We start from the raw sequence: 26,273 nt of genomic DNA, 5'->3' as shown, positions 1-26,273 counted from the left end.
AAACTTCTTCTGTATTTAAGAAGTAAACATTGGGGTGCCTGAGTGGCTCAGTCAGCTAAGCGTCTTGATTTTGGCTCAGGTCATGATCTCAGGGTTGTGAGATTGAGCCCTGTGTCAGGCTCGGCACCAGATGTAGAGTCTGCTTAAGATTCTTTCTCCCTTTCCGTCTGCACCCCTTCTACTACCTGGCTCACTCAAAAAAAAAAAAAAAAAAAAAAAAAAGCAAATCTTGAATGCTGCATCTAGTTCCTCTGGATACACCATGTAGGAACTGGCTTGGTCATGGATGCCAAAGGCTCTGTGTTACAGTTTTCTGGGCTCAGTGGGAAAACCAGTTCTCACTTTCACATCAATCCCTCTTGCCCCAGAGTTGGGGTGCAGTCTTCTTGATTTTGGTTTCTCCTCCATTCCAAACTCTTTTGCTTTCTATTTTTTAGAATTGCACTAAAATTTCTATTTCGACATTGGTTATATACATGGTTACTTCTCTCACTTCAGGGAAATCTTTGAGATAGAAGTACATGCATGGAATGATTTGAGATAGGAGTCTGTCCTGCAGCCTTTAAAGAGACTTTTGTATTTTGTTTTATCTGCTAGAGATTTGAGCATGGTAAGATCCTCAACAATTGATTCTTTTTTTTAATTTGTAAAATGAAGTTAGTTTAAAAATGATTTTTTCCTTTAAAAATTGTAGTTTTGGTTGCTATCTAAATATAGTATATCTATTATATTCTAACTATTTACATTTCTGTCATCTCAGGTTTTTGACATTTTTCACAGGATATTTAAAAACAGATGGCCTCTATCTATGTCATGCTGAAGATGAATTAAGGAGTTACTACCCTTCCTCTACCCACCCCCCAATTTATTTGTGTTGCTTAATATGATATGGAGCCTGCAGAATGTTTTAGTACCTTGGAATTCTACAAGTAATTTAAACATGTTGTCTTTATTTTCAAGAACCTTATAGACTTCCCTTTTGCACAATTTTTCTAGTACTCTGAATTCGGACATCCTCTCATTTCCTTCCATGTAAGAAATCCCTTGTGATTTTGGACTCTTGTATCCAGACTCTTTTCTCGTTCCTTCTTTTCAAGTGACTTTATTTTTTTTTTCTGATTATGAAAGTACAGCATAGTCAATAGGCAGAAAGGAAGGATGCTTAAGAGCTCACCCTCTGGGATGCAGTTCTGAGCTTATTGCTATGTGACCTCGGGCAGATTACTTAGCACTTTCTGCTCAGTGTGTTCATCTGTGCAAAGGGCATCATTACCATTGCCTGACTTTAAGGCTATCGTAAAGAATAAAAGGTTAACCCATGTTAGGGGTTTAGAAAACTCATATCTGGCATATGGGGGTGCTCTCTAAGTATGCGTGACTTATTATTGAACACTATTTGAAAAGTGTAAAAGTAGAAAGAAGCAAATAAAAGCTCACGTTTGATCACTGGTAACATTTTGAATTTTGATTTACAGGCAAACACGTGTTAACCAGTTTTAGTTTAGCACAGATTGAGTCTCTGCAAAATCTTTTTACTTTGTGATTCTTTCTTGTCTTCTTCCTTCCACTTCCAATTGTAATACCTTTCTCCTTATGGTTGTTTCTAGTGCCCTGTGTTTTACCTTTTCTCCTATATCTTAGTTATTTCTATATCTTAGTTATTTTCCTTATTCTCTCCGACTCAGTTCTGGATTACTTACTAGGTGGACTAAGGACACTAGCAAAGCTGGGACACCAATGAGAGAGAGAGAAAGATGCAGGAGGGCGGGGGAAGGAGGAAGGGAGGAGAAGGGAGAGAGAGGTAATAAGCGTCAACCAGTGAATCAGCATATTTGGCAATGAGTATATATAAAGTGAGACTATTATTTTCAATAAACATAAGTTTTGTTTTACAGTTTATTATGATTTTTTTGGTTTTAATTTTTTTTCAAAATATTTTATTTATTTGATGGAGAGAGAGCACAAGCAGGGGGAGCAGCAGAGGGAGAGGGAGAAACAGGCTCCCACTGAGCCATGGACACTGGGTTTGATCCCAGCACCCTGGAATCATGACCTCAGCTGAAGGCAGACACAACCCGTTGAGCCACCCAGGCACCCTCACTAAAGTTTATAATTTTAAAACCTATCCATTTTGCGTGATGGAGGGCATCATATTATGTATATTGAATTAATTGGATCTTTTCTTTTTTTTTTTTTTTAAGTTTTTATTTATTTATTCATGATAGACAGAGAGAGAGAGAGAGGCAGAGACACAGGCAGAGGGAGAAGCAGGCTCCATGCAGGGAGCCCGAGGTGGGACTTGATCCCAGGTCTCCAGGATCACACCCTGGGCCAAAGGCAGGCGCCAAACCGCTGAGCCACCCAGGGATCCCCGGATCTTTTCTTTTTAAAATATATAACTGTCATTAATATGAAGATTATCAATATTACCCGAGGCTCATGGATTCATTTCATTTTCCTCGAATTCTATATGTATGAGGTCAAAGGCTAAGGTTAGAGTCATTAAGAACAAGTGCTCAGTGTAGATACTTCCTAATAAATTTCAACTCTTGTTCTAACATGGAAGCTGTCTGCTATCTCTTATGATTTCCTCTAGCAAGCACCAAAAGGAGAATATTCACTGCTGAAGGAAGACAGCAGTGGAATGACTAACATCATTGGCATTTATTTATTTATTTATTTATTTATTTTATTATTTTTTTAAAATTTTTATTTATTTATGATAGTCACAGAGAGAGAGAGAGAGAGAGAGAGAGAGAGAGAGGCAGAGACATAGGCAGAGGGGGAAGCAGGCTCCATGCTTCCTGATGGGAATTCAATCCCGGGAGCCTGATGTGGGATTCAATCCCGGGTCTCCAGGATCGCGCCCTGGGCCAAAGGCAGGCACCAAACCGTTGCGCCACCCAGGGATCCCACATCATTGGCATTTAAACAGTGATTTTAACCCTGGCTAGGATGATTGGTTCACCAGTTTCTATTTGCAAGTATTATTTTGTTAATGGAGAAAATGCCAAGATTCCAAAAGAAAGAATAATTGTCACTTCTTGAAACTTCACTCTTAAGTTTAGGGTCTGAATATGGCATCACCTCCACCCCTGGAGCTAAAGTAATTATATGCCAGGAATCAGCTACAGTAGATCAGCTTCAAGCTATTGAAATAGAGGAAGACTAAACCCCAAGTGCTGAACACTCAGAGTGTAAGATAAAATATTCTATGTGGAGAATAGAATTCCTATTATCTCATGATAAAGTCTGTGTGTGTGAGAGAGAGAACAAGAAAGAGATGAGAATGGGGTTTGGAGGGGGAGATTGAAGTACAGGATATAACATGAAATCCTGAGAATGATATAAAAGCTGCACTTCTGAGAGAGAGGGATGTGGCTTGTCCCGAGTGGAAAAATTATTTTGTCCCCAACTCAAGTCACTGTTGAGGATGATGGACAACAGGGTAGAAGAATGGCCCATGACTTTCAGACCTTTACTGATTGGATTTTAGTCTTCCCTTGTTTTGCCTCTGGTCTGTTATGTAAATCTGCTTGGTTTCTTAGTGTTGTAGCTCAAATTTAAGGAAAATAGAAGAATGAATCCTTAATTTAATTGGTGAGAATTAGGAGGTAAGAGAAAGTTTATATATGATCAATGCTGGTTAAATGTACAGTTATACTTCCTAAAATAAAGGCAGCCTACATTTGTGTAGCACTTTATAGCTCACAACCAACTTTACAAGTACATCATAAATTGATTTTATGAAAACATGAAAAATATGGCTCCTCCCATTCCCTGTATCACTCTTGAATCTATAACTTCTACTTAGATGTTCTGGGAAGATTATTCCACAGGGCTGCAATCTGGATTGAAGAGGGGAAACTTGAACGATAGGGAGACTGGGTGGAAGCCTGAAGAGAGAAGAATATGGTAATTGACTCTGTGTAAAGGGCAAAGAGAAATAACAGTAGCTCACGGGTACGCAGCTTTTACACTGTGTCTGTGTTTAATTCTGACAAAAATACTAAGGATATCATTATTCTACTTCATTTGGGGGTATATCCCAATTTTACAAGTTAGGAAACTGATAATACAGAAAGATGAACTAACTGGTCCAGGGTTACACAGCTAGTAAGTAGTGCAGCCAGGATTTATGTCTCCAGACTGTGGTTTTTTTTTTTTTGTTTGTTTGTTTTTTTTGTCTTTTCAGACTGTTTTAAACTAATACACAAGATTTTATGTCTCCAGAGTCTGTATTTTAAACTAGTACACAAGATTTGATTCTAGACGACCAGAGACAGAGGTGATGGTGAGGAATGCCCAACTGAGAAATGGTGGTTAGCTTAGTTTGGATATGTTTAGTTTAAGAGCATCTGAGCAGAAAGTGCAGAACTGGCTCTCTGGCAATATACATGTTAGTCATTAGGGTAGAAAATCAATGAAAGTCATAAGAATCAACAATGGAGACAAAAGAGCAAAGACCCCAGGATTATCAGAATTAGAGGAATAGGAGGAGAGTTGAGGTGGAATAAAAACTAGGAAAGAATGATGAGCTGCAGAGAAGAACCACCTTCCTACAATGTCTGGGAAGCCAGGCAAGGCAAGATTCTACAGAAGTAAGAAAAGTCTGAGAAAATTCAAAGAGATTAAAAACTGGGAACAGTCTATTGGATTTTTGAACAGAAAAATAATATAACTGTTTCTAAATAAAAATAATTAATAGAATTAATGGTGATGAATAGAATCATTCTTAAAGTAATACTTCCAACTATTATTAATTGAACTATTTATGTTATGTGCCATAAATATCTGAGTTATTCCTTTATAACAGCTATGAGAGATTGATACCATGTTACAGATGAAGAAGGAAGCCCAGAGAAGGAAAGTAACTCATTCAAATTCAACAATTGACAAAACTGAAATTAAAACTGAGATTTATTCAACTCCAATACCATCCTCCCTCTGGATTGACACCCCACCACCCCCAACAACAATAACAAAATAAAACAAAAAACCCACAAAAACCAACGGTGACCTTTTAGGAGGTATAAAAGAAGTGGATGATGAGAAATGGACTGAAAGTGGTAATTTGTGTGAATATGTCATGCCCTTATTTTTGTTTTGTGGTCCCAAGTGGAACAGATTTATGTCTGGTTTTATTGACTATTACTGCACATATTTTTAGAAGGTAAAGACTTGGTACACTACTGTTCATTGGCTTCTCCTTAGCAAAGCATTCCTGCCTTAGACTCTTGCTAATGCTCACGGGGGGATGGTAGGTTGCCTCTGGCGGAGAGATCTGGAGCTTTTCCTGACTTGTGAGTTGTGATCTCAATCACATGACTGTTCCACCTCTTTCCCTACTTCCGCTGATGACTCATCTCTCAACTGTTTTCTCAACATCCACGAAGTGAAGTAGTGGATTAAAGAAAAAAAAGGAGAACACAAAGTTGTATGTGTGACCTAAAACAGCCTTTAGCCTTGCTGTGAATGGGTCTTAGGTGTTAATCTAAACTTTTCTCCAAAGGATCAGGGATCGAGTTTATGCTGCTGTTTACAGTTCTGTGTTTGAGGCTACCCAGAACATACTATACCTAAAACTACAAAAAGAATGTTTAAAAAATTGACCAGAGATGAAGTAGAACTGCCATTCCAAAAGATTGATTGACAAAACTTAGCTCCAGAATGTGTTCCAAACTCTGGTAAAATCTGCTCTGTGAAACTTTCCTGTCTTTATACAGGTACACGTTTGCTTAGTGTACCAGAGATTATTATTTTTTTATTAAACGAAGCTTTATTCAACAATGCTCTGTACCAGAGATTATAGCTTATGAAACAAACAAACAAACAAACAAAAAAAAACCCAAAACCAAAAAACAAAAATCAGAGTCATTATGCAGTTAAAGAAAAGAGCATAAAAGCTCCTTTGGCCATCAAAAATGTGAAAGTAAACAGCTAGTCAAGTTGTACTTTCCCAGAATATCTCTTTCCACTGGTCATGTAAGGATTCATCAACCATTTCATCATAGGGGTAAGGCTGATGAATCTAAATTTATGACTGAACATTTGTGTGAAGAACCAATGAAATTGGCACTCCAGAAGACTCAGCAGGGTGGAGGAGTAGGGACTTGAAGAAGGAAGACTTGAAGAAAATCTCTCCAGTGAATCAGGATACCACTAAATGCAAACCAGGAGTTGGCTCTTATCCTGCAGCCTGGCACTTCCTGCCAGACTTTTGGAAATTAGCCAGTGTTGTAATTAACACCTTCTTTTCCCCCAGCAATATATGCTTCTCTCAGTCATCAAAGAGAATCAGATCCAATTCTTTTTCGATAATGAGGTCACTGCAAATAACATGAAGCTCTCATTTCTTCCTGTAGGATGAGCATTTTAGGAAGGCTGCATGATGGCTGGACCCTCATGGGCACAGAATTTGCTGTCTCCCCCCTCTACATGGGGGAATCACCCAGGATGGCCCCAGTTGAACAACTGCAGAAGGGGTGGTGGTGGCATTGCCACACCTGGGTTTACCATCTCTGCTGTCTTGGTTCTCCCCAGAGGCCTCATTTCTTCCACTTATAGACTCTTAGGATGTCAGCAACATTTCTGTCCCCAAATCCAACGCTATCCTATGTAAATGAGTAATTTTTACAACATGAAAATGCTATTTTACTGTTAGATTGGAATAGTATAAATTTCTCTAGCTGATTCCAAAATGAATAGAAATGTGCTCCTTTTGTCAAATATTCCATTATTCCGAATTACCCAAACATCCTTCAGTTTGCAAAATATTTTCCACATCTACCCATTTCAGCATGGACCACCACATCCCTACCTTTAGGTCTTTGTTGAAACTTCAGCTCCTCTTTGATTCTCGAGTTAGGTTGGTCCCCTTTGTCATATACCCTCATGGCACTGTCCATTTCCCTTTCTCTCACCTTTGCTCTTGTAATGGTGGTGCTGTCTCTCCACTTGGTTATAGGCTATGTGGTCAGGGGGACAACATCTGTTTCCTGTGCCATACTGCATCCTTGATGACTAGCATAAGGCCTGGCTCCTATCCAGTTTGCGGTAAATACTTAAGGAGTATTGCTAAGCGAACAACTTCAGTTTCCCCCTAACATGGTTATCTTTAACACTTTTAAACTATAACTGACTTCACCAAAAATTGTTGCACCAGAAACTTCATAGAAACAAAGAACTGTGCATTCATCATTGTACCTGCTATTTGTATAGCACCATGTAATTTAGAGCTCTATTTTCTCTATTATGTTATTTGCTTCTCACAGGCATACTGTGAGCCTGGTAGGGTGGGCGTTGCTGTCCTTATTTAAGGCATGAAAAAGCTGAAACTCAAAGTTTTCTGTATCTGTAAATGGTGAGCAAGGACTCACTTCCAGTACCCACTGCCAGTCCATGTCACCTCACGGCCTCATGCTCAGGAAACCCTTCCAGGGTTTTCCCCCCTTACTTCCAGAAACCTTATTAAGACCCTTTTAATCCACTTCATTTGCAACTCATTATCATCTCTTTCTTCCCAAACAGTTTCACCAAACACCAGCACAGAGTTGAAGTCAGGGGCCTGGAGTCTATCTAGCCTAGAATTCCACTCTACTAAATGTGGATTTCCCAGTGTCATTCCCTAATAGATCTTACCACCAATGACAGTGTCATTTTCTGACCTCACACAGGCATGGCACTGTGCCAGCACAGAAAGGGCCTTCCATGCAGTCTTTATCGAGAGTGCACACCAGTTCTTTATCACAGAGTGAGCTGAGAGACCATCTCCCATTGGAAGGTCCCATAGGAGTGTCAGCAGAAAGGTTCCTCTGAAAGGAAAGGTTAGAGCTGAGTGACCATAGAGGACCCATGGTGGCTCAGTTTCCATTCATTAGTTCAGGTGTTGTCTTCACCAGTCCTGTCACTTGTCTGTATGATGTTATTAAGAGTTGTAGTGGTTATTGAATTACAATATGTCATCGTTACATTTTGGTTCTTTTTCAATGAACAAACAGTAGAGGGCCAGGAAACAAATGCCAAAGCCTCTCCAGGCTCCTTTACTTAACACCTCTAGTCCCGGCCCAGGGACCTGCTGAGGACTGTCACTGTGTTTGGGTATTTGAGTCACTGTCACATCCTCTGCAAGAAATTGCCTTGTCAATTGCTACTTTACCCAAGTTTGGCTTGGTTTGGATTGATAAATGACTCCATCCCCTTTCTGTTTCTACTGAAAATTCTCTAGATACTCTCCTCACTCTCCATGAGGATTTTATAGCCTGGAGCTTCTGTGTCATTTCAATATGATCCTGGGGGCAACACAAAATTCTCATATAGAGTCTGTGTGTTGCTTCATATTCTTATCATGCAGCATATCAGCAATGTCTTACTTACAAAATAGCTTCTGCCATTTTTAATTAAGAGACTTGGATGGGCCTATAATTTGCAAGCAATTTCAAATGTAGGTTAAACTAGATAAAAGTTTTTGGTAATTGCTAATGTATTGACTGCATTTAATATATTATACATATTTATTTATGTATGTATAATTACAACTCAGAGAGTTAAATGTCCTGCTTCCCACAGGGTCACATGCATTCTAATATTCAGTAATAAAGAGCAGTCAAATAAAAATGATTTGGCTCCTAGAATGACAGAATAGGAAAAATCAAGTGTGGAGGGAATCACCTTGCATTACTTATCCAACCTTGTAAAGACCATCATTACTTCTCAGGGCTCCATAAATGCAGTGTGGCATCCACTTCCCTTCTCCATTCTAGGGAAGTACAAATTAACCATTTAATGTATGTATTTTTAATGGAAAAAGGAACATTTCTCTGATAATGAACCCCACACTTCTCTTATTTTCCAGTAATAAACGACTGGTGGCATTAGTGCCCATGCCCAGTGACCCTCCATTCAATACCAGAAGAGCCTACACCAGTGAGGATGAAGCCTGGAAGTCATATTTGGAGAATCCCTTGACGGCGGCCACCAAGGCGATGATGAGCATTAACGGTGATGAGGACAGTGCTGCTGCCCTGGGCCTACTGTATGACTACTACAAGGTAGATCCTCAGCCCTGCCTCCCTCCTTTGTCTGACCCCAGAGACTCTCCTTGTTGGTATGAAGAGGGGAGAGAACATAGTATTTCCACACTCACTTTGGAATTCAGCCTGTTGCTATTCTCATTGTCTCCCTGTGTTCCCGTCAATGGAGTACAACTTCACCACTCACCCAGAGGAAGTTTTCATTTTGGAATAATTACTTCTGTGGCCTCTGTTCACATATGTACATACTATCTCCATGTAATTTGTACTTCATACCATATTGCAAATACTTCCTTTCTGCCATTTCTCTTTATGATTTTTGGTGAATAAAAATATTACAGGGGCACCTGGCACACTCTGTCAATAGAGCATGGGATTCATAACTTCGGGTTTGTGAGTTCAAGCCCCATGTTAGAGGTAGAGATTACTTTAAAAAAATTACATTGCATGGCTATACCTCAATTTAGTCATCACTTGGTTATTGAGCATTTAGGTTGCTTTTAGATTTCTCATTTTATAAGAATCATTCAGGGTTTCTAGATTTATTGTTTTTTTTAAAGTTTTATAAGGAATATTCTAATGAGTGCTTTGTGGTAGACTTTTGTAGCAATTTCAAAACCTAATTTTGTTATAATCCTTCTTCTATTTGTTTTGATGGGTAATAAATATTTATTTTGAAAAACCTTTAAAACAAAATGAATATAATTCACTTCCATTTCAAAAATACCTGCCACACAATACCTTCAAAATAGGAGTATTTTAGGAAACCTAAGGGACACAGTGGTCTGTCTGTTAGAAAGATACGATCTACTCCGTTAGCACTGGTGAAGTGTAAAAAACCAGCATGTATTTACTGAATGAGGAGAGTGCCAGCTTTGATTGTAAACAGCACTGGCTTATGCTGGGAATTGGCACAAAGGTGAAAATGGCTGTGTTTATTTTGTTGGTTGGGCACAGTGAACGCTTTATTTTAGAATAAGAACTGAGTCCCCGCCTCCTTCTCTCCCTCCATCATGAGATCATCCAAGAAGAACAATTCTCCTTTTAGTAAGCTTTAGTCTCTTCTTCCTGTTTTCCTCCTTGTTTCCTGCTTTCTCCGTCCTCCCAGCAGTTGTGTTGCACGTTTGCAAGTTGTGTTATTTCCTGTCTCCTAAACCAGAGTTCTCATACTTCTGAAGACCTTCTACCATTAATGTGACCCTGATGTAATCATTTGGGCCATGACAACTTCCTTTTGTGGCTTTTATAACTATATTAAACCAATATGTTAGCTAATAGTTTTGTAAGATGTTGAAGAAAAATGTCAAGATATATTTTGAAGACATATTGTTCTAATTATTTAAATAGATTTTATTCCATCTCTGTGAAATGGAAATCATTTCAGATACCTGTATTAGATGGCAATTCTTTTTCATTAATGAAAAGAGAAGTATACCTCAAAACAAAATACTTAGTAATTTATTAAAGCAATGTATTTTATTTCCCATAGGTTCAGAGAATAATTATTAGTAAATATGGTATCTAGTTACCTCTCTCTTGCATTTTTTAATATTTAAAGGACAGTTGAAACATTTACTGTCTTGAAATATGTTCAGATGCAGAATAGAGAGTTTATGTAAAACTGAATTTGTTGCCAAGTCTATAACTCTTTCTATTGAATTAATATTTTTCAGGATTAATTTATTAATTTAAGAAATAAAATATTGAAATAAAATGTTTCCTGAAATTGTGTGGATGAATAGAGAGTTATATGGCCCCTTTTATTTCATACAAGCTATATTATATTTTTACTTGAAACATTTTAAACATTAAGAATTAGTCTTGTTTCCAGAAACTGTGCAAATGATAATTTTCGGGGCTTTGTCAGATCTCTGGCATTCACAACTTTTGTGATGGTACTAAAGTTACAACAAAGTTAAATCTACTTAGAGGGTAGACTTTTTCTCTGTATGAAGTAAAATATTAATGAAAAAAGATTCTATTTTTTGAATATGCTTTGGAAAGTTAAATTATTGTAACAGTTACTGATATATCATCACTTAAATTCTATAGATTTTTTTATACCTCTTTGGAAGTCCTAAATACACTATTTTCCCTCACTTCTAAGGTTGGAGTACATCGCCCTTCAGGGGATGATAGTGGGCTTTGTCAGAGAAAGGAGTGTGTAACACAGCAGGCACTCAAGAAATGGTGATCTGTGTCCTTGGAAACTGCAAAGACATATCTTGGTATAATACCTCATACATTTCAAAGTCTTTTCATGTATAATTTTAAATTGTCATCATAGGATCACTGCAGTGAAGCCCATCATATTTTATTTTGTTTTGTTTTGTTTTACTTTATTTTATTATTTTTTAAAATTTTTATTTATTAATTCATGAGAGAGAGAGAGAGAGAGAGAGAGAGAGACAAAGACATAGGCAGAGGGAGAAGCAGGCTCCATGCAGGAAACCTGATGTGGGACTCAATCCTGGGACTCCAGGATCATGCCCTGAGCAGAAGGCAGGCACTAAACCGCAGAGCCACTAGGCGTCCCAAGCCCATCATATTTTATAGTTCAGGCTACTAAATGGGATTTACTTAAGGTCACTAGACAGTCCTGTACATTTCCTAATGCTGAATAATTACACTGTATTAGTCTGCAGGGCTACCATAACAGAATATCATAGACTAGGGGGAGCTTAAACAGCAGACGTTTATTTTCTCATAGTTCTGGAAGCTGGAAGTCCAAGATCAAGGTAGTGGCAGGGTTGTTTTCCAGTGAGGCTTCTCTTCCTTCCTGCCCTTGCAGATGGCTGCCTTATGGCTGTGTGCTCATATGTGTGTGTATATTTCCCTGAGTGTATATGTTTCTTTGTGGTGTCTCTTCTTCTTATAAAGACATGTGCTATTGGATTAGGGCCCCACTGTTATGACCTCATTTAATCCTAATTACTTCCTGAAAGCCCCTATCTTGGGACGCTTGTGTGGCTCAGTGGTTGAGTGTCTTGCCTTTGGCTCAGGGTGTGATCCCAGGGTCCTGGGGTTGAGTCCGACATTGGGCTCCCTTCAGGGAGCCTGCTTCTCCCTCTGCCTATGTTTCTGCTTCTCTGTCTGTGTCTCTCATGAATAAATAAAAAAAATCTTAAAAAAACAAACAAACAAAAAAAACAACCCTATCTCCAGGTACAGTTACATTGGGGTTAGGGCTTCAACACATGATCTTTGCAGAGATACAATTCAGTCCATGACACTGTCCACCATTAGAAATTGCCTTTTTGAACCCCCACTTAAAGATGGGTTCAGCTTTTTAGAAATCCATTCAAAGTATATTAAATGAGATTATTAAAAAATAACCAATTGCTAGAATTTTCAAAATTTAGGGGCTCAAATAAAAGCCCAATTTTCTATCCAGTTCAAGCTACTTATCCATAGCAGCTTTAAAGTCAAATGTGAACTTTTGATGAATTTCAGGCATGGCAGAAAAACAACAAATTCCGTTAGTTAATTTTAAAAGTGGTTTCATTCACTTTATCTTACTTCATTTTCCTGTGAGAGAGCTGGTGGTTCATTATTATCTGATTCCAGCTCTATGAAAACATGCTTCTTTGGCTAATTGGTTCCTATCTGTTTTGTTGACCATGTAGTGCTGGAAACCAGTTTGTTGGTTTGCTTGTTTGTCCGTTTATATAGCCCATTTATCTGTCTTTCTATCTGTATATCCACCTATCTATCCACCCATCTAATATTCATTAACTAGCTGTGACCGTCCAGCAATGGTGGTAGATATGGAGGTGGAATGGATATCCAAAGACAGAGAGGACTTTGATGGCTCTGCTGAGAGAAGGAGCATTGTGTGTTTGAGATACAGTGTGGCTACATGCACAGCACTGATCGAGGCTGCTCAAGTTGAGGTGGGAACTTTTTGGAGCCGTGTTTTCAAGAGTAATAGAAAGCATTGAAGAATTTCAAGTTTGAGTGTAATGAGATTAGACTTGCATTTTTAAAGTGAGTCTGGATCTTCTTAATGGATCCAGTGGATTTGCAGGGACTAAGTGAAGAAGAGAAGAGACCAGTTGGGAGGCTGAATCAGTAGCCCAGACAAGAGGTATTGGAGGCTGAACCAGGAGGCAAACATCCAGAAGGAAGTAGATGGATTTGAGACATATGGGATTTAGCATAAGTGTCTTCAAGACTCATGTTAGAACATGTATCCACAGTTCATTTTTAAGGCTGAATAATATTCCATTGTATACATATATACCATATTTTGTTTGTTCATTATCTGTGAACAGACATTTGGTTTTTTTCCAGCTTTTGGCTATTGTGAATAATGATACTGTGAACATTATGTTTTTCTGTCAACTTCAGTTGGTGGTAGAAGCTATGTTTCATTCACCTCATTTCTATCTAGCACTTAGCAATGCCTGGCACATTGTAAACCCTCAACATTGACATGTGAACAAAAGACTTAAAATTGATTTATTTTATTTTTATTTATTTATTTTACTTTTTTAAGATTTTATTTATTTATTTATGAGAGACAGAGAGAAGCAAAGACATAGGCAGAGAGAGAAGCAGGCTCCCTGTGGAGAGCCCAATGTGGGACTTGATCCCAGGATCCCAGGATCACAACCTGAGCCAAAGGCAGACATTCAACCACTAAGCCACCCAGATGCTCTGATTTATTTTATTTTTGTTTAACAAATGCTTATAAAGTACCAGATATTCCAAGTGCTTTGAAAAAAATTAATTCATTTAATTTTAGTAAAAATGCTGTGAGACATAAGACTGCCATTGAGCATGGTTTACAGATAGGGAAAGTGAGGCAGAGTTTAGTTACTGATAGAGCTGAGATTCGAACCTAGATAATCAGGTCTGGATCTTGACTGGTAGCTACTGTGCTATGCTGCCTCTCTTATCCAGCTGACTGGGCTTGCCTATGTATCCAGGTGAGTGGAAACCATAAAAAATTCTGGAAGAATCCAGAAGAGAGATACTTTTCATAAAGGCTCTTTTATGTCAAAATAATGAAGGCTGCATTTGCGTACAAGGGAGTGAGGCTAGCATGAAAATGTGGAGATGTGCCAAAAAACCACAAAAATAAAAACAAAGCAAAACATCCAATCAACCACAAAAACAAATCTAAACCTTTTATTCATGTGTTTGAAAACTATGGCAGAGACAAGAGAATGTTCTGTACTGCAGTGGGGCGATTGGATGGTGGTCAGAAATGTGGCTGGTAGAGGCATCTCTTTTCTATAGTAGCACATTTTCACTAATCTTCCAGGTAATGTGTTGGTGTTGTGGTTGCCAAGACAATAACAAAAGTGCATTAGAAGAACAATTATGGAAGCAAGGCTACAAGCTATGGAGGGGTGGTGGTTCAAGGATGGTCCAGGTATACTACATGCTGCTGTCCTTCTGCATGGGACAGCCTCATGCCCTTTGCTCCTCTCAGTGTCAGCACCTGAGGTCCTTCCTCAGTGGAGGGTCCGCTCCTGTTCTTTGAGAGGATGCTAAACCCAAGGTGATTTCTATCTGTTCCAGGGTCCAGTTTCCCCCACCACTCATGGTGTTCCTTTCTCCTCATTCACTCCCAAGGTGGAGCAGGGTTGGTTGGGGAGGGTGGTCACGTCCAGGCAGAGTTGCCTGTGTCAGCAGGTGCACAGCACAACCAAGATCGTTATGGCCTTCTGTTTATCATCACCCCTTTTGTGTCTGAGTGTCATTGCCACTCAGACTACTCATCTGCCTATAGCAGATGTGCCACCTTTTCCTGGAGAACATTCCATTAGAATATCTTTGCTTATGCTGGTCTCTAGCTCTACACTTACTCACAGTTACATCTACATAAGTCTGACTGATGCTTGGTAATATTTCTAGGTTCCCCGAGACAAGAGGCTGCTGTCTGTAAGCAAAGCAAGTGACAGCCAAGAAGAACAGGATAAAAGGTATGGTGTTATGTAAAGGAATATGCCGGGCTCCCCAAATAATTCTTTTTCTGTATTTTTGAAAACAACAGCATTAAACTATAATTTTTGCTTTTGAGAGGAGATGGGATCAAGGAGTTTAGCCTCTTCTGTCTTTTAGTCTGGACCCAAACTGGATCTCTTAGTAGGGAGAGCAAATTGCATATTTTGGTTGTGTATTCAAAGGGTCATCAGCAGGTTCTTGATATATCCTATCTTCTTTCAAGAAGGCTGAAAATCTGTGGTTAGAGGTGAAACACTGGCAAGTTTGCCAGGGCAAACTTTTCTGATCATTTCCATGGCTGGGTAATTGTAATCAAGTCCCTGAGGGAGTGAGCCATGTAGAGATTGCTTTTGATGAGTGGGAGAGGAAGGAGACTGGGCTGTTTCTCCCTCCAGGAGGCAGCTGGTAGAGAGCCATGAATAGCAGCAGACACCATGAGGGTGCAGGGTCAAGAAAGATGTTAGGAGATCATTATGTGACCCCCACCTTTCCTGCAACCCTGAATTAAGAACCAACTGAGAAACAAGATGCAGACAGATTGAAATTAAAAAGTAAAAAAAAATCAGTTTTATTTCTGATTAAGCCAATGGAGAATGAGATTTTAGAATCCAGAGTTTGCAAGGTGTCCATCCTGATTTAGATATGTCTACTCACCCAATCTCAGGCAGGTCTCCAGGCTAGACAGGCCACCATGGTATGGCAGTGGTGACTAGAGTTCTCTCTCTTCAGCCAGGATGATCCAGACCTAACGAGGGAAAGGGAGGGATTGAACCTCCTCACTCAGCTGCTTCTCCCAGACCCACCAATCAAATGTCTCCCTCTTCTGCTGAGGAATGGGGAGAAGCCACAGTGTTTTCCTCTTGGTGGTTCTTTTATATGGGAATATGAAGCCAGGAGAAATGAAATCCCCTGCTAGCACATACATCAGAATCTTACCTGACCTTGAGAGGAACTGCTTGTGACATGATGATCTTGTTATATGACTACCACCCAGCAGCTCCGGGCTGTGCATCACCCCCAAAGTACATCCTCAGCAGAGATTAAGCTGTCTGCATCTGGTTTACAGTTTCAGAGGGATCTTCTGATGCTCCATAGTGTCTTGGGGCCATGGGCTCTCGTTAGTAGCCCACAGGGAGAAAGAGCCTGACATTCTTCAGGTCCTGTGGCTTTTCCTCCATTTAGCCAGTATTTATTAAGCTAAGCATGTCCTGTCTGCTAAATCGTATACCAGTATCATAGAAGAGTCAGGGGAAAACACGTTTGAAGATATGTGCTCTGTCTGTATCATAAAGGACAAAAGAGATCATTTTTCGTAAAAGCATCTTTTAGAACAACATTAAAGGGTGACAGCCCCTCATTTTTTTTTTTTAAGATTTTATTTATCTTTTCATGAGAGACACAGAGAGAGGCAGAGCCATAGGCAGAGGGAGAAGCAGCAGGGAGCCTGATGTGGGACCTCGGGATCACGCCCTGAGCCAAAGGCAGATGCTCAATTGCCAAGCTGCCCAGGCGTCCCAGGCCCTCATATTTTAATGGTTATTTTTGTGATTTCAGTGGAGCACCTTCAAAAACACTGGCAGTGAGGTATAGACAAAACCACCTTGTATAGACTAATTATGACTGAGACTTCTGGTTGAATTTAATTTGGAAGGATATCATTTGGTCTGCAATGTATTTTCATGAATTAAGGTGCCATGTGCTAGCATGATATCATTACAACCGTCTGTATATAGAAGTTGGTATATGGAAAAATAACTGAAAATCTTGATGGCATGATCCAAAATTTTTAAAAAGTATTTTTAATGCACTATTCTTAGCATTGCATTTTTCTCGTATTACAATATTCTGTTCAGTTTTAAATTCTATTGCAGGTGATTCAGTAGATCCAAATAATTCTTACTTTGTTATAATCATCCATTTTTTGGACATCTTTCTGAAGTTCTTGAGCCTCTAAAACTACCGTTCTATCAAGGCGGGTACACATTGTAGGATGATGCTGCATCTAATATTCCCATGTATGGTAATGACGATTTGACTAGGTTTATACAATTCTATAGTTCACTAATAATTGTTTATTTTTATTTTTTTATTTATTTATTTATTCATGAGAAACAGAGAGAGAGGCAGACATAGGCAGAGAGAGAAGCAGGCTCCATGCAGGGATCTCCATGCGGGACTTGATCCAGAGGACTCCAGGATTGTGCCCTGGGTTGAAGGCAGGCGCTCAACCGCTGAGCCACCCAGGCGTTCCACTAATATTTGTTTGTAAGAATGCCCCAAATATTTTGACTTGTGTTTTGCATGAATTTAAAGACCTAATAAATTTGGCCTGAAATGGAGTTAGTGAACTTTGAATATTTTGTCAAAGGCAGTAAGTCTGTGTTTGTGTAGAGTCCAGAGGAGCAGAACTGGACACTTGCTTTGGTAGCTAATCAATGTAGACCAGCTCCTTTTACATCCAACTTATAGGACATTATCCACAAATATTAATAGTTAATCCTCCACGAAAGAGTCTGAGGTAAAATTAGTTTGGGAAATTCTGGGTTATAATTAAACAGGTGAAGGAATGCCTGGGGGCGTTTACTGTGTTACGTTTGTGGCCCACAACAGGCTAGCTTTGTTATGGCAATTTTAAAAAAAATACTGATTTTGTCATAGAGTGTTTTCTTTGAGGAACATCTATTAACATTCCATGCAGTGTTCTAAACAATGGAGTTTAGGAAATGCTGACATAAATGGGTGGTCTGGATTTGGCATCATCTAGCTAACTGGACTCAAGTTAAACGTAATTTCTAAATTTTTGCTGTGTCTTATATACGGAGTCATGTTATTGCTATGACCATGGAAGCAGGTTAGTACTTAAAGCAGAATGTTTGTAGACTTGCCATTTTATACTTTAAAGGATTACTTTCTAGAATGATTTCTACAGATTTGTGACAGGCTCCAAGAAATTTCAGTAGTTTTCTGTTGGCTCTGTTCATGTGAAGCCATGTTTTCCTCAAGCTTCATTCACGTTGAGGATTTGTCTGAGAAATCAAAGCTAAAACTACAGAGTCTTGCTTGACAGGTAAGCTCAGAGGAGTCAGGAGAGATTAATTCTGGGAAGAACCAATTTTATTCAAGTATTTTTCTATGAGAGATGCCAGTTAGCCGCAGAAATCACACTAATTTAAAAGAAAAAAAAAACAGACATTGGAGACAGGACTCCATGCAAAATATGTATTTTTTTCTCCATATCATTTAGAATAATCTATAAATAAGTGAGAGGTGACCCCAAATTTAACTGACTGCAGGGACTTTGCTAGTAAAATCGTTGTGCTATTAACAATACTCTTCCATTGACGGATTTCTCTTTGCTATTGCTGTCTCCCAGAATTCTATAGTATAAATGGAAAGTATTCCTGGTGAGAATGAATTTTCCAAACCCTCTCCTTTCTCTCTGTACCAGTCAGGAGGTCTGAGATCTGAGAGATCTTGTTTTACATTAGCCCAAGTTATACCACCACTGTTCCTCAAGTCGTGAAAGTCATTCAATGAAGAGGATATCAATGAGCCCATGTTGTTTCTCAATTTAGTGAAAATATCTTAATGATAAATTCTCATTGCCTTTTTTTTTCTACAAGGAGGTTAACCCACAGAACTGTGAAAAATATTCTTCCCACTGCCCCCCTTTAAATTATTGTCTTCCCCTCACCCTTTTAAAAAAGCTATTTTATTACTTTTTCCTTTGAAAGTTTTCAAACATATCTAGGTGTCTCATACCCATCCAATTCTCCAGATTCGCAGTGGTAACTTTTTGTTATATCTGCTTAATTTCTACCTTTCTCTCTTTTCTTTCTTCTTCTTCTTCTTTTTTATTAATTGCAGTAATCTTTAAAATAAGTTCCTGACATCGTGTCATTTCATCTTTAACTACTTCTCATCTGTATCTCTAAATAAAAAGGATTTTTTATAGCATAATCCAAAATCATTATCACATCTAACTAAATGAACGATACTTCCTTAATGTCACCTAACTCCCAGTCCATATTCAATTGCCTCAAAGATCCTATTGTCTCATAAATGCCTTTTTGGTTTTTCAGATCAAGATCCAAACAAGATCTACTCATCCTATTTGTTATAACTTTCAAATCTTTTAATCTAGAACAAGCTTCCCATTCTCTTTTCTTTTTTTCATGCCTCTAACTTATTGAAGAAACCAGGTCAGTAAGATGTACTACGTTGTGTTTGTATGATTGTTTCCTTTTGATGTTGTTTAAGTCATTCTTCTAGAGTCCTGTAATTTCGGAGAGCTGGGAATTAGATATAAAGACTTGCTTAAATTTAGGGTCACCTTTTTTTTCTCCCCAATTGCACTTTATAGGTGGGTTGATTGCATGGTACTACGAAACACATGCCCTACTTCTATTGATGTGCAAAGATCCTCTGCATTCCATTGTAAAATTCACCATCAACTTTTCCCCTAATGCTATTAACATCTACCGATTATTGCTTGTATCAGTTATTTTATTAGGAGTTGCAAAATGCTGATTTTTCTAATTCTGTTATGTTGTGTGTGGGGGCTTGGGTTTCACCATGCAGAAACTGTCTTGGCACCAGTGAAGCCCAGGGTAATTTGAGTGGAGGAGAAAACCGAGTGCAGGTCCTAAAGACTGTTCCAGTGAACCTTTCCCTAAATCAAGACCACCTGGAGAATTCAAAACGAGAACAGTATAGCACAAACATCTCTGAGAGCCCAGCCATCATCCCCGTGTCAGGAATCACAGTGGTGAAAGCTGAAGATTTCACACCTGTTTTCATGGCCCCACCGGTGCACTATCCCCGGGGAGATGGTGAGGAACAACGTGTGGTTATCTTTGAACAGACTCAGTATGGCGTGCCCTCCATGGCCAGCCATAACACCTACCTCAAAGATGACCAGCGCAGCACCCCGGACAGCACTTACAGTGAGAGCTTCAAGGATGGAAACACTGAGGTGAGTACCTGGCGCTGTCATCTGCAGCCAGAACCTAAACCCAGAGACCCCAGCTAATTTTGTTTCTGTTTGCTTTTTAAGTGGGATAGTTTAATTAAACTGCGAGTGGGGTTTAAAAAAAATGTGTCTGTATCTTTATAAAAAGTTTTTAATAAATCTTTGATCTATGTGTGCAGAGGAGTATTTCTATTTTTCTTGACCCCTGGATGCCTGCGTGACTTAGTTAATCATCCGACTCTTAATTTTGGCTCAGATCATGATGTCAGGGTTGTGAGATTGAGCCCCACATTGGGCTCCGCACTAAGTGTGGAGCCTGCGTATGATTCTTTCTCTCTTCCCTCTGCCCCTGCCCCACACCCTGCTGGCATGCTGTCTCACTCTCTCTCGAAAAATAAAATAAAATAAAATAATAAAAATTTTTCTTGACCCTTAAATGATATTTCGTTGTTTTAGTTTTAGTCTTGAAATTAAATATTTATGAGGAATGAAGAGATGTTTGTGTGGAAACTTCCTACTTTGTAAAGTTTTTCTAGTTTTAACCTTCCAAGTGGTAGCTGAAGGTGTTCCCTATGCATTTTTGAAAGAGTGTAACTCTTTAAGAGCTAGTGTGATGAGATACTCAAGAAGGAATCTGTATTATCATAATCAAGTATGTATATGTATACCTTTATACTTTACAGATAGAAACCACATATTCTACATGTCTGTAGAACTTACACAAACAAGATTCTCTGATTTTTTTTTTTAATTTTTAAAGTTTTTAAAAAAGATTTATTTATTTGCTTTAAAGAAGGAGGAGGGGGGCAGAGGGAGAGAGAATCTCTCCAGCTCATTCCACACTAACTGTGGAGCCTGGTTTGGTGTTCTAGCTCACGATCCTTAACCGACTAAACCATCCAGGTGCCCCCTGCTTGTTTGTTTAAAATTCACAAGTTTTAAGTGAAGTTTGAAAGTTTTGATTAATTGTATATAATGTCAGAATCCATAGATATTTCCCTCACCCTAAAAGTTTTCTTGACCCCCTGCATGTGAAACCTCCTCCTCTCTCTGGCTCTGGGCAAGCACTGATCTGCCTTCTGTCTATAGTTTCACTTTTTCTTTTACTTTTTGAGTTGCTGTTTTGTTGCTTGTTTTAAAAGCTTGTTTTGTTTCCTTGCTAGATAGTATTCCGTAGTAAGCTGTATTACAGTCTGTTGATCTGTTCACCAATTAATGAACAGATTTGGTTGCTTCTGGTTTTGGCTAGTTTAAATAATGGGGCTGTGAACGGTCCTACGTATGCTTTCATGTGGACGTGTGTTTTCGTTTCCTAGGTAAATACCTAGGACTGGAATTGCTGGGTCATGTGGTAAATGTGTGTGTAACTTTATAAGATACTGCTGTACAGCATTTCAAGGTGGCTGTACCTTTTACCTTCCCACTAGCAGTATATGTGGGTTCCCATTTGCCTTATCCTCGCCCAAACGTGGTACTGTCGGTCTTTCTAACGGGCTTTTTAGTGGATATGTGATGGTATCTCATTGTGGTTTGAATTTTCTCTTCTTTCATGTGTAGTGATGTTGAACATCATTTCATGTGCCATGTTTGGTCATTCTTATAACTTCTTCTATGAAATATCTTTTGAAATATTTTGCTCAATTTTTAAATTGGGTTATCTGTCTTCCTTTAATTAAGAGTTCCTTAAATAATGTGAAGTCAATTACATGTTTTACAGTCTGGTAGCCTTTTTGTTTTTTTAACTATGTCTTTCAAAAAGCATCAGTATTTAATCTTGATGAAGTACATTTAATCAATTTTTTTTTTCTTTCGTAGTTGATGGCTTTTGATGTATTGCTTGAGAAATCTTGGTCCAACCCAATGTTGCAAAGATTTTCTCTTGCTTTTAATAGTTTTATCTCTCACATATAGTTTATAATCCATCCTGAGCTAACTTTTGTAACTTTCGTAATGGCATAACGGAATGGTCAAGGTCCATTTGTGTGTGTGTGTGTGGGGTATCTATATCCAGTGGGTCTAGCACCATTTGTTAGAAAGACAGTCTTGTCTCCATGTAGTTGCCTTGGGATCTGGTGTAATCTTGAATTAGTTCTCTAATGTTTGACCTAGAATTCTTAACGCATTTTTTTTTTTTTAATTGGTTCATGTCAGCTTCTTTGACACTTAGGAGCAATGCCTCTGTATTTGAGATGAGGGTCATGGCCTTCCCATTTTTTCTGTCTACCTAGGACAATAAAAGACAATGGCAACAGGCAAACCTCCTTTTCCTAAAAAATTTCCTAAAGAGGAGTTAGTGTGGTGGCAGTGTGCCAAGTGCTTGCAGCCTGTTGCCCACTTAGTTACCATTGGGACAAAATGCAGCTACCTCATGTTGAGATTGCATCCCAAATAATATTTAAAAATAATAAACATTTGATGGGCCTACTTACTATATGCTGGACATCATTCTGAGTGAAATATACTCATTTAATCCTGAAGAAATCCCTATGAGGTATGAACTATTTTTGTCATCTCTATTTTCCAAGTGAGGAAACTGAGGCATAGAGAGCCTGCCGATGTCCATGGTCATATTGCAGTAAGTGGCAGAGATGCGACTCATCCCAAGCTCTCAGGCTTCAGGAACAATGTCCTTACCGATTATCTCTACACTCTTAAAGAAGACTGTGTGGGGTCTTCTAATCCTCAGTAGTTCCATTCTTTTTTTTTTTTTTTAAGATTTTATTTATTTACTCATGAAAGACACAGAGAGAGGCAGAGACATAGGCAGAGGGAGAAGCAGGCTCCCTGTGGGGAGCCCTATGTGGGACTAGATCCCAGACTCTGAGATCACACCCTGAGCCAAAGGCAGGTGCTCAACCATGAGCCACCCAGGCGTCCCAGTAGTTCGATTCCTAAACATTTTTTTTTTTAAACTGAGTGTCCTTTATCAATGTCATTGCACCTTTCTTATCTTTCAGATGGGGGAAGAAGAGCAAAGGGACTGGCTCTCTGCAGTGTTGGCAGGGAGTTAGGTAGATAGGCTGCTCTGGTAGCCCTTCTTCTTCGGGCACCAGCCATTCCTGAATTCCTGTTGTATTCTTTGAAATTGGGGAAAAGCAAAGTGAGACAAGATAAATTCCCTGCCCTTAAGAGGCTACCATATTTCTTGAGTTCTGGTAGTTTTGTAATCAAACTTTTAATGTCCTTGTAATAAAAAATATTGTCTTAAACTTAGCTTTCTTAGCTTCCTGGGCCATATTGCTTGAAATAGTTAATAACTGGAGTGCTTCTGCAGGAAATGCAAATTACTCCACATGGGAATGTCAGGCTCATGCTTTTTCACTAAAAGTTTGCCACTGATGTTTTTCTCACCAGGTGTGGAAATATTCCATTAGTCACAGAAGAGCCCATGGATGTGGCCCAATGTCAACAGAACCATCAAGCTGTTTGGGGGGTGTGTTATCAGTTGTGTTTGTGTTGTAGATAAGGAGGCCTGTGAAAGGAAACTATTGTGTTTGGGTTTTATTTGGAAGTAGATGAGAAAGTAACTTACCAGAAACTCAGTGTGAAGACTGTTCTCACTTAATATGGTTTAGCTGCCCTCTTAGCTTTGGAAATCAGTGTTTATTTTGCATATTGTATTTAAATCTGACATAAATTAAATCATGGCATTCCTAACTGGTTGTAAGATTAGGTGAGTTCAGAGTAATTTCACCAAGTGAATTTCACTAAGAAAAGCTTGTCTAAAATCTAGTACTTCTGTTAGGCAAGCTATTAAAATGTTTAGGATTCTTGTTGGATTGGCAAATTTCATTTCTTTTTTAAAAATTTATTTGAGAGAGAGAAAGGAGAGAGGGAGAGCCATCATGAATGAGGGGAGGGGCAGAGAGAGAGGGGGAGAGAGAGGGAGATAAGCAGACTCCCTGCTGAGCACAGAGCTGTAGGGCCCTATCTCACAACCCCAGACCACGACCTGGGCCAAAATCAAGACTTGGGCACCTAAATGACAGAGGTACCCAGCCACCCCAACAAATTTCATTTTTTATTAGAGACTGATTCTTCTGTATGTGTGTGTAGGTAGGTATCAGAGAAGGGAGCAGTTTGGCTCAACTCAGGCTGGGATTTTTTTCTTAAGACAGTGGTAGCATTAAAAAGTTCTTTAATAGGGATCCCTGGGTGGCGCAGCGGTTTGGCGCCTGCCTTTGGCCCAGGGCGTGATCCTGGAGACCCGGGACCGAATCCCACGTCGGGCTCCCGGTGCATGGAGCCTGCTTCTCCCTCTGCCTGTGTCTCTGCCTCTCTCTCTCTCTCTCTCTGTGTGACTATCATAAATAAAAAAAAAAAAAAAAAAAAAAAAAAAATTAAAAAAAAAAAAGTTCTTTAATGGATTGGGCAGCCCCCGTGGCTCAGCGGGTTAGCGCCGCCTTCAGCCCAGGGCCTGATCCTGGAGACCTGGGATTGAGTCTGCTCCCTGCATGGAGCCTGCTTCTCCCTCTGCCTGTGTCTCAACCTCTCTCTCTCTCTCTCTCTCTGTCTCTCATGAATAAATAAATAAATAAAATCTTAAAAAAAAAATTTGAAAAAAAGTTCTTTAATGGATTGATTTTAGGGAATTTGATTTACATTTTATTGTACAGCTCCTTTGTAAAAAACATTTGGTAAATGTTTACTACTAGTGTTAGGTGCTGTGCTAGATGTTGGAGTAGAGGACAGAAGGAAGGGTGCTTTGATTTTTATCCTCTAGAAGCTTACTATCTGTCTATATCTGTGAAGAGAAATAATGATAGTTGCCATTTATTTTGTAGTACTGTGTGCCAGCCACTGTGGCTTACACATTTTATTTCTAATTCTTACTATAATTCCAAAAAGATGTTATTGTTTCCATCTTACTGATGAAAAGATAGAGGTTCAGAGAGGTTAAGAAACTTGCCAAAGGTCACACAGCTAATAAGTAAAGGAGTATAACTGATAAATACAATCAGGGAGGTATTAACACCTAGGATGTTTTTAGGAAACATGTAAATATTAAGACATGAAAGGAAGAGTTTGTATAGAAAAATTATTTATATAGTAATAATAAGAATCAAAATAGAGGAACATCTGGGTGGCTCAGCGGTTAAATGTCTGCCTTTGGCTCAGGATGTGATTGTGGGGTCACAAGTCCTGCATTGGACTCCTTGCAGGGAGCCTGCTTCTCCCTCTACCTATGTGTCTGCCTCTTTCTCTCTGTGTCTCTCATGAATAAATGAATAAAATCTTAAAAAAAAAGAATCAAAATAGAAGGAAGAATTCTATTCTATACTGTGATTTTGTGTCAGTTAACATTAGTTTGTCTAGTTTTGTGAATAAAGGAGCACTAAGATCTCAGTGATTTAATACACTCAAAGTTTATTTCTTGTTAATAATAATCCTGATACATGTCTGCAGACCTCTTTTCTTATTAGTGACTCGGAAATCCAAATTCCCTCCTTTTTATGACATTACCATCTCTAAATGTGGCTTCTGAGTCACCCTTACTGGGGAAGTGAGATCATAAGATTGCAGACTGACTTGCAAACACTTTGACCTGGAAGTGACATGGGCCACTCTTGCTCATATGTTATTGGCTAGAACTAGTCACAGGGTCTTAACTAACTGCAAGGGGGCTGAGAAGTTCAGTCCTGCCGTGTACTCAGGAAAAGAACTATATATGGGCAAGCACCAGATATTTCTCCCATGCATTTCATAATTCAACCCCTGGCATATTATTTGTCAAATTAGCATAGTTTCTAGGGAATCCTGAAATGAAAGCAAAGAATTATCATTTGTCATACTCAATAGACATATAATGGTTAGTCTACTGATTTTATATTCATCAGCAGACTGATACTAGACGTTAGCCTGAATTTAAGCCCTGTCCAGCATGATTAATTTTTAACTGGGAGTTCATTTCCTTCCACATATTTAAATAATGAAACCTTAGTAAGATAGGATGTATTACACACACACACACACACACACACACACACACACACACTATGGAATAATAAGCAGTCATGAAAAAGGGTGTGATCTTGTCATTTGCAGCAAAGACCTAGGGGGTATTATACAAAGTGAAATAAGTCATTTCGAGAAAGACAAATACCATATGATTTCACTCATGTGGAATCTAAAAAACAAAACAAATGAATAAACAAAAGCAGAATCAGACCTATAAATACAAAGAACACATTGATGGTTGGCAGAGGGAAGATGGGTGGGGGGATGGGCAAAATGAGTGAAGGGGAGTGTGAGATACAGGTTTCCAGTTATGGAATAAGTTGTAGAGATAAAGGGCTAGCGTAAGGAATATCATC

The 26,273-nt window shown here is 38.9% G+C and overlaps 1 protein-coding gene across 6 annotated transcripts in view; it reads left to right on the top strand.

Moving 5' to 3' along the window:
- Positions 1 to 26,273, top strand: part of GRHL2 (grainyhead like transcription factor 2) — a 158,183-nt gene that overhangs the window by 38,313 nt on the left and 93,597 nt on the right. For all 6 annotated transcript variants that reach the window (XM_072734126.1, XM_025994782.2, XM_025994780.2 and 3 more), the window contains exons 2-4: positions 8,855 to 9,050; positions 14,898 to 14,965; positions 19,569 to 19,962. In XM_072734126.1, the coding sequence (XP_072590227.1) occupies positions 8,855 to 9,050; positions 14,898 to 14,965; positions 19,569 to 19,962 (658 nt within the window). The remainder of the gene's footprint in view (positions 1 to 8,854; positions 9,051 to 14,897; positions 14,966 to 19,568; positions 19,963 to 26,273) is intronic.

Source organism: Vulpes vulpes, chromosome 13 (assembly GCF_048418805.1).
Source record: "Vulpes vulpes isolate BD-2025 chromosome 13, VulVul3, whole genome shotgun sequence".
NCBI lineage: Eukaryota > Metazoa > Chordata > Mammalia > Carnivora > Canidae > Vulpes > Vulpes vulpes.
Note: the sequence above shows the minus strand (reverse complement) of the source record. Positions and strands in the feature narration are given on the sequence as shown.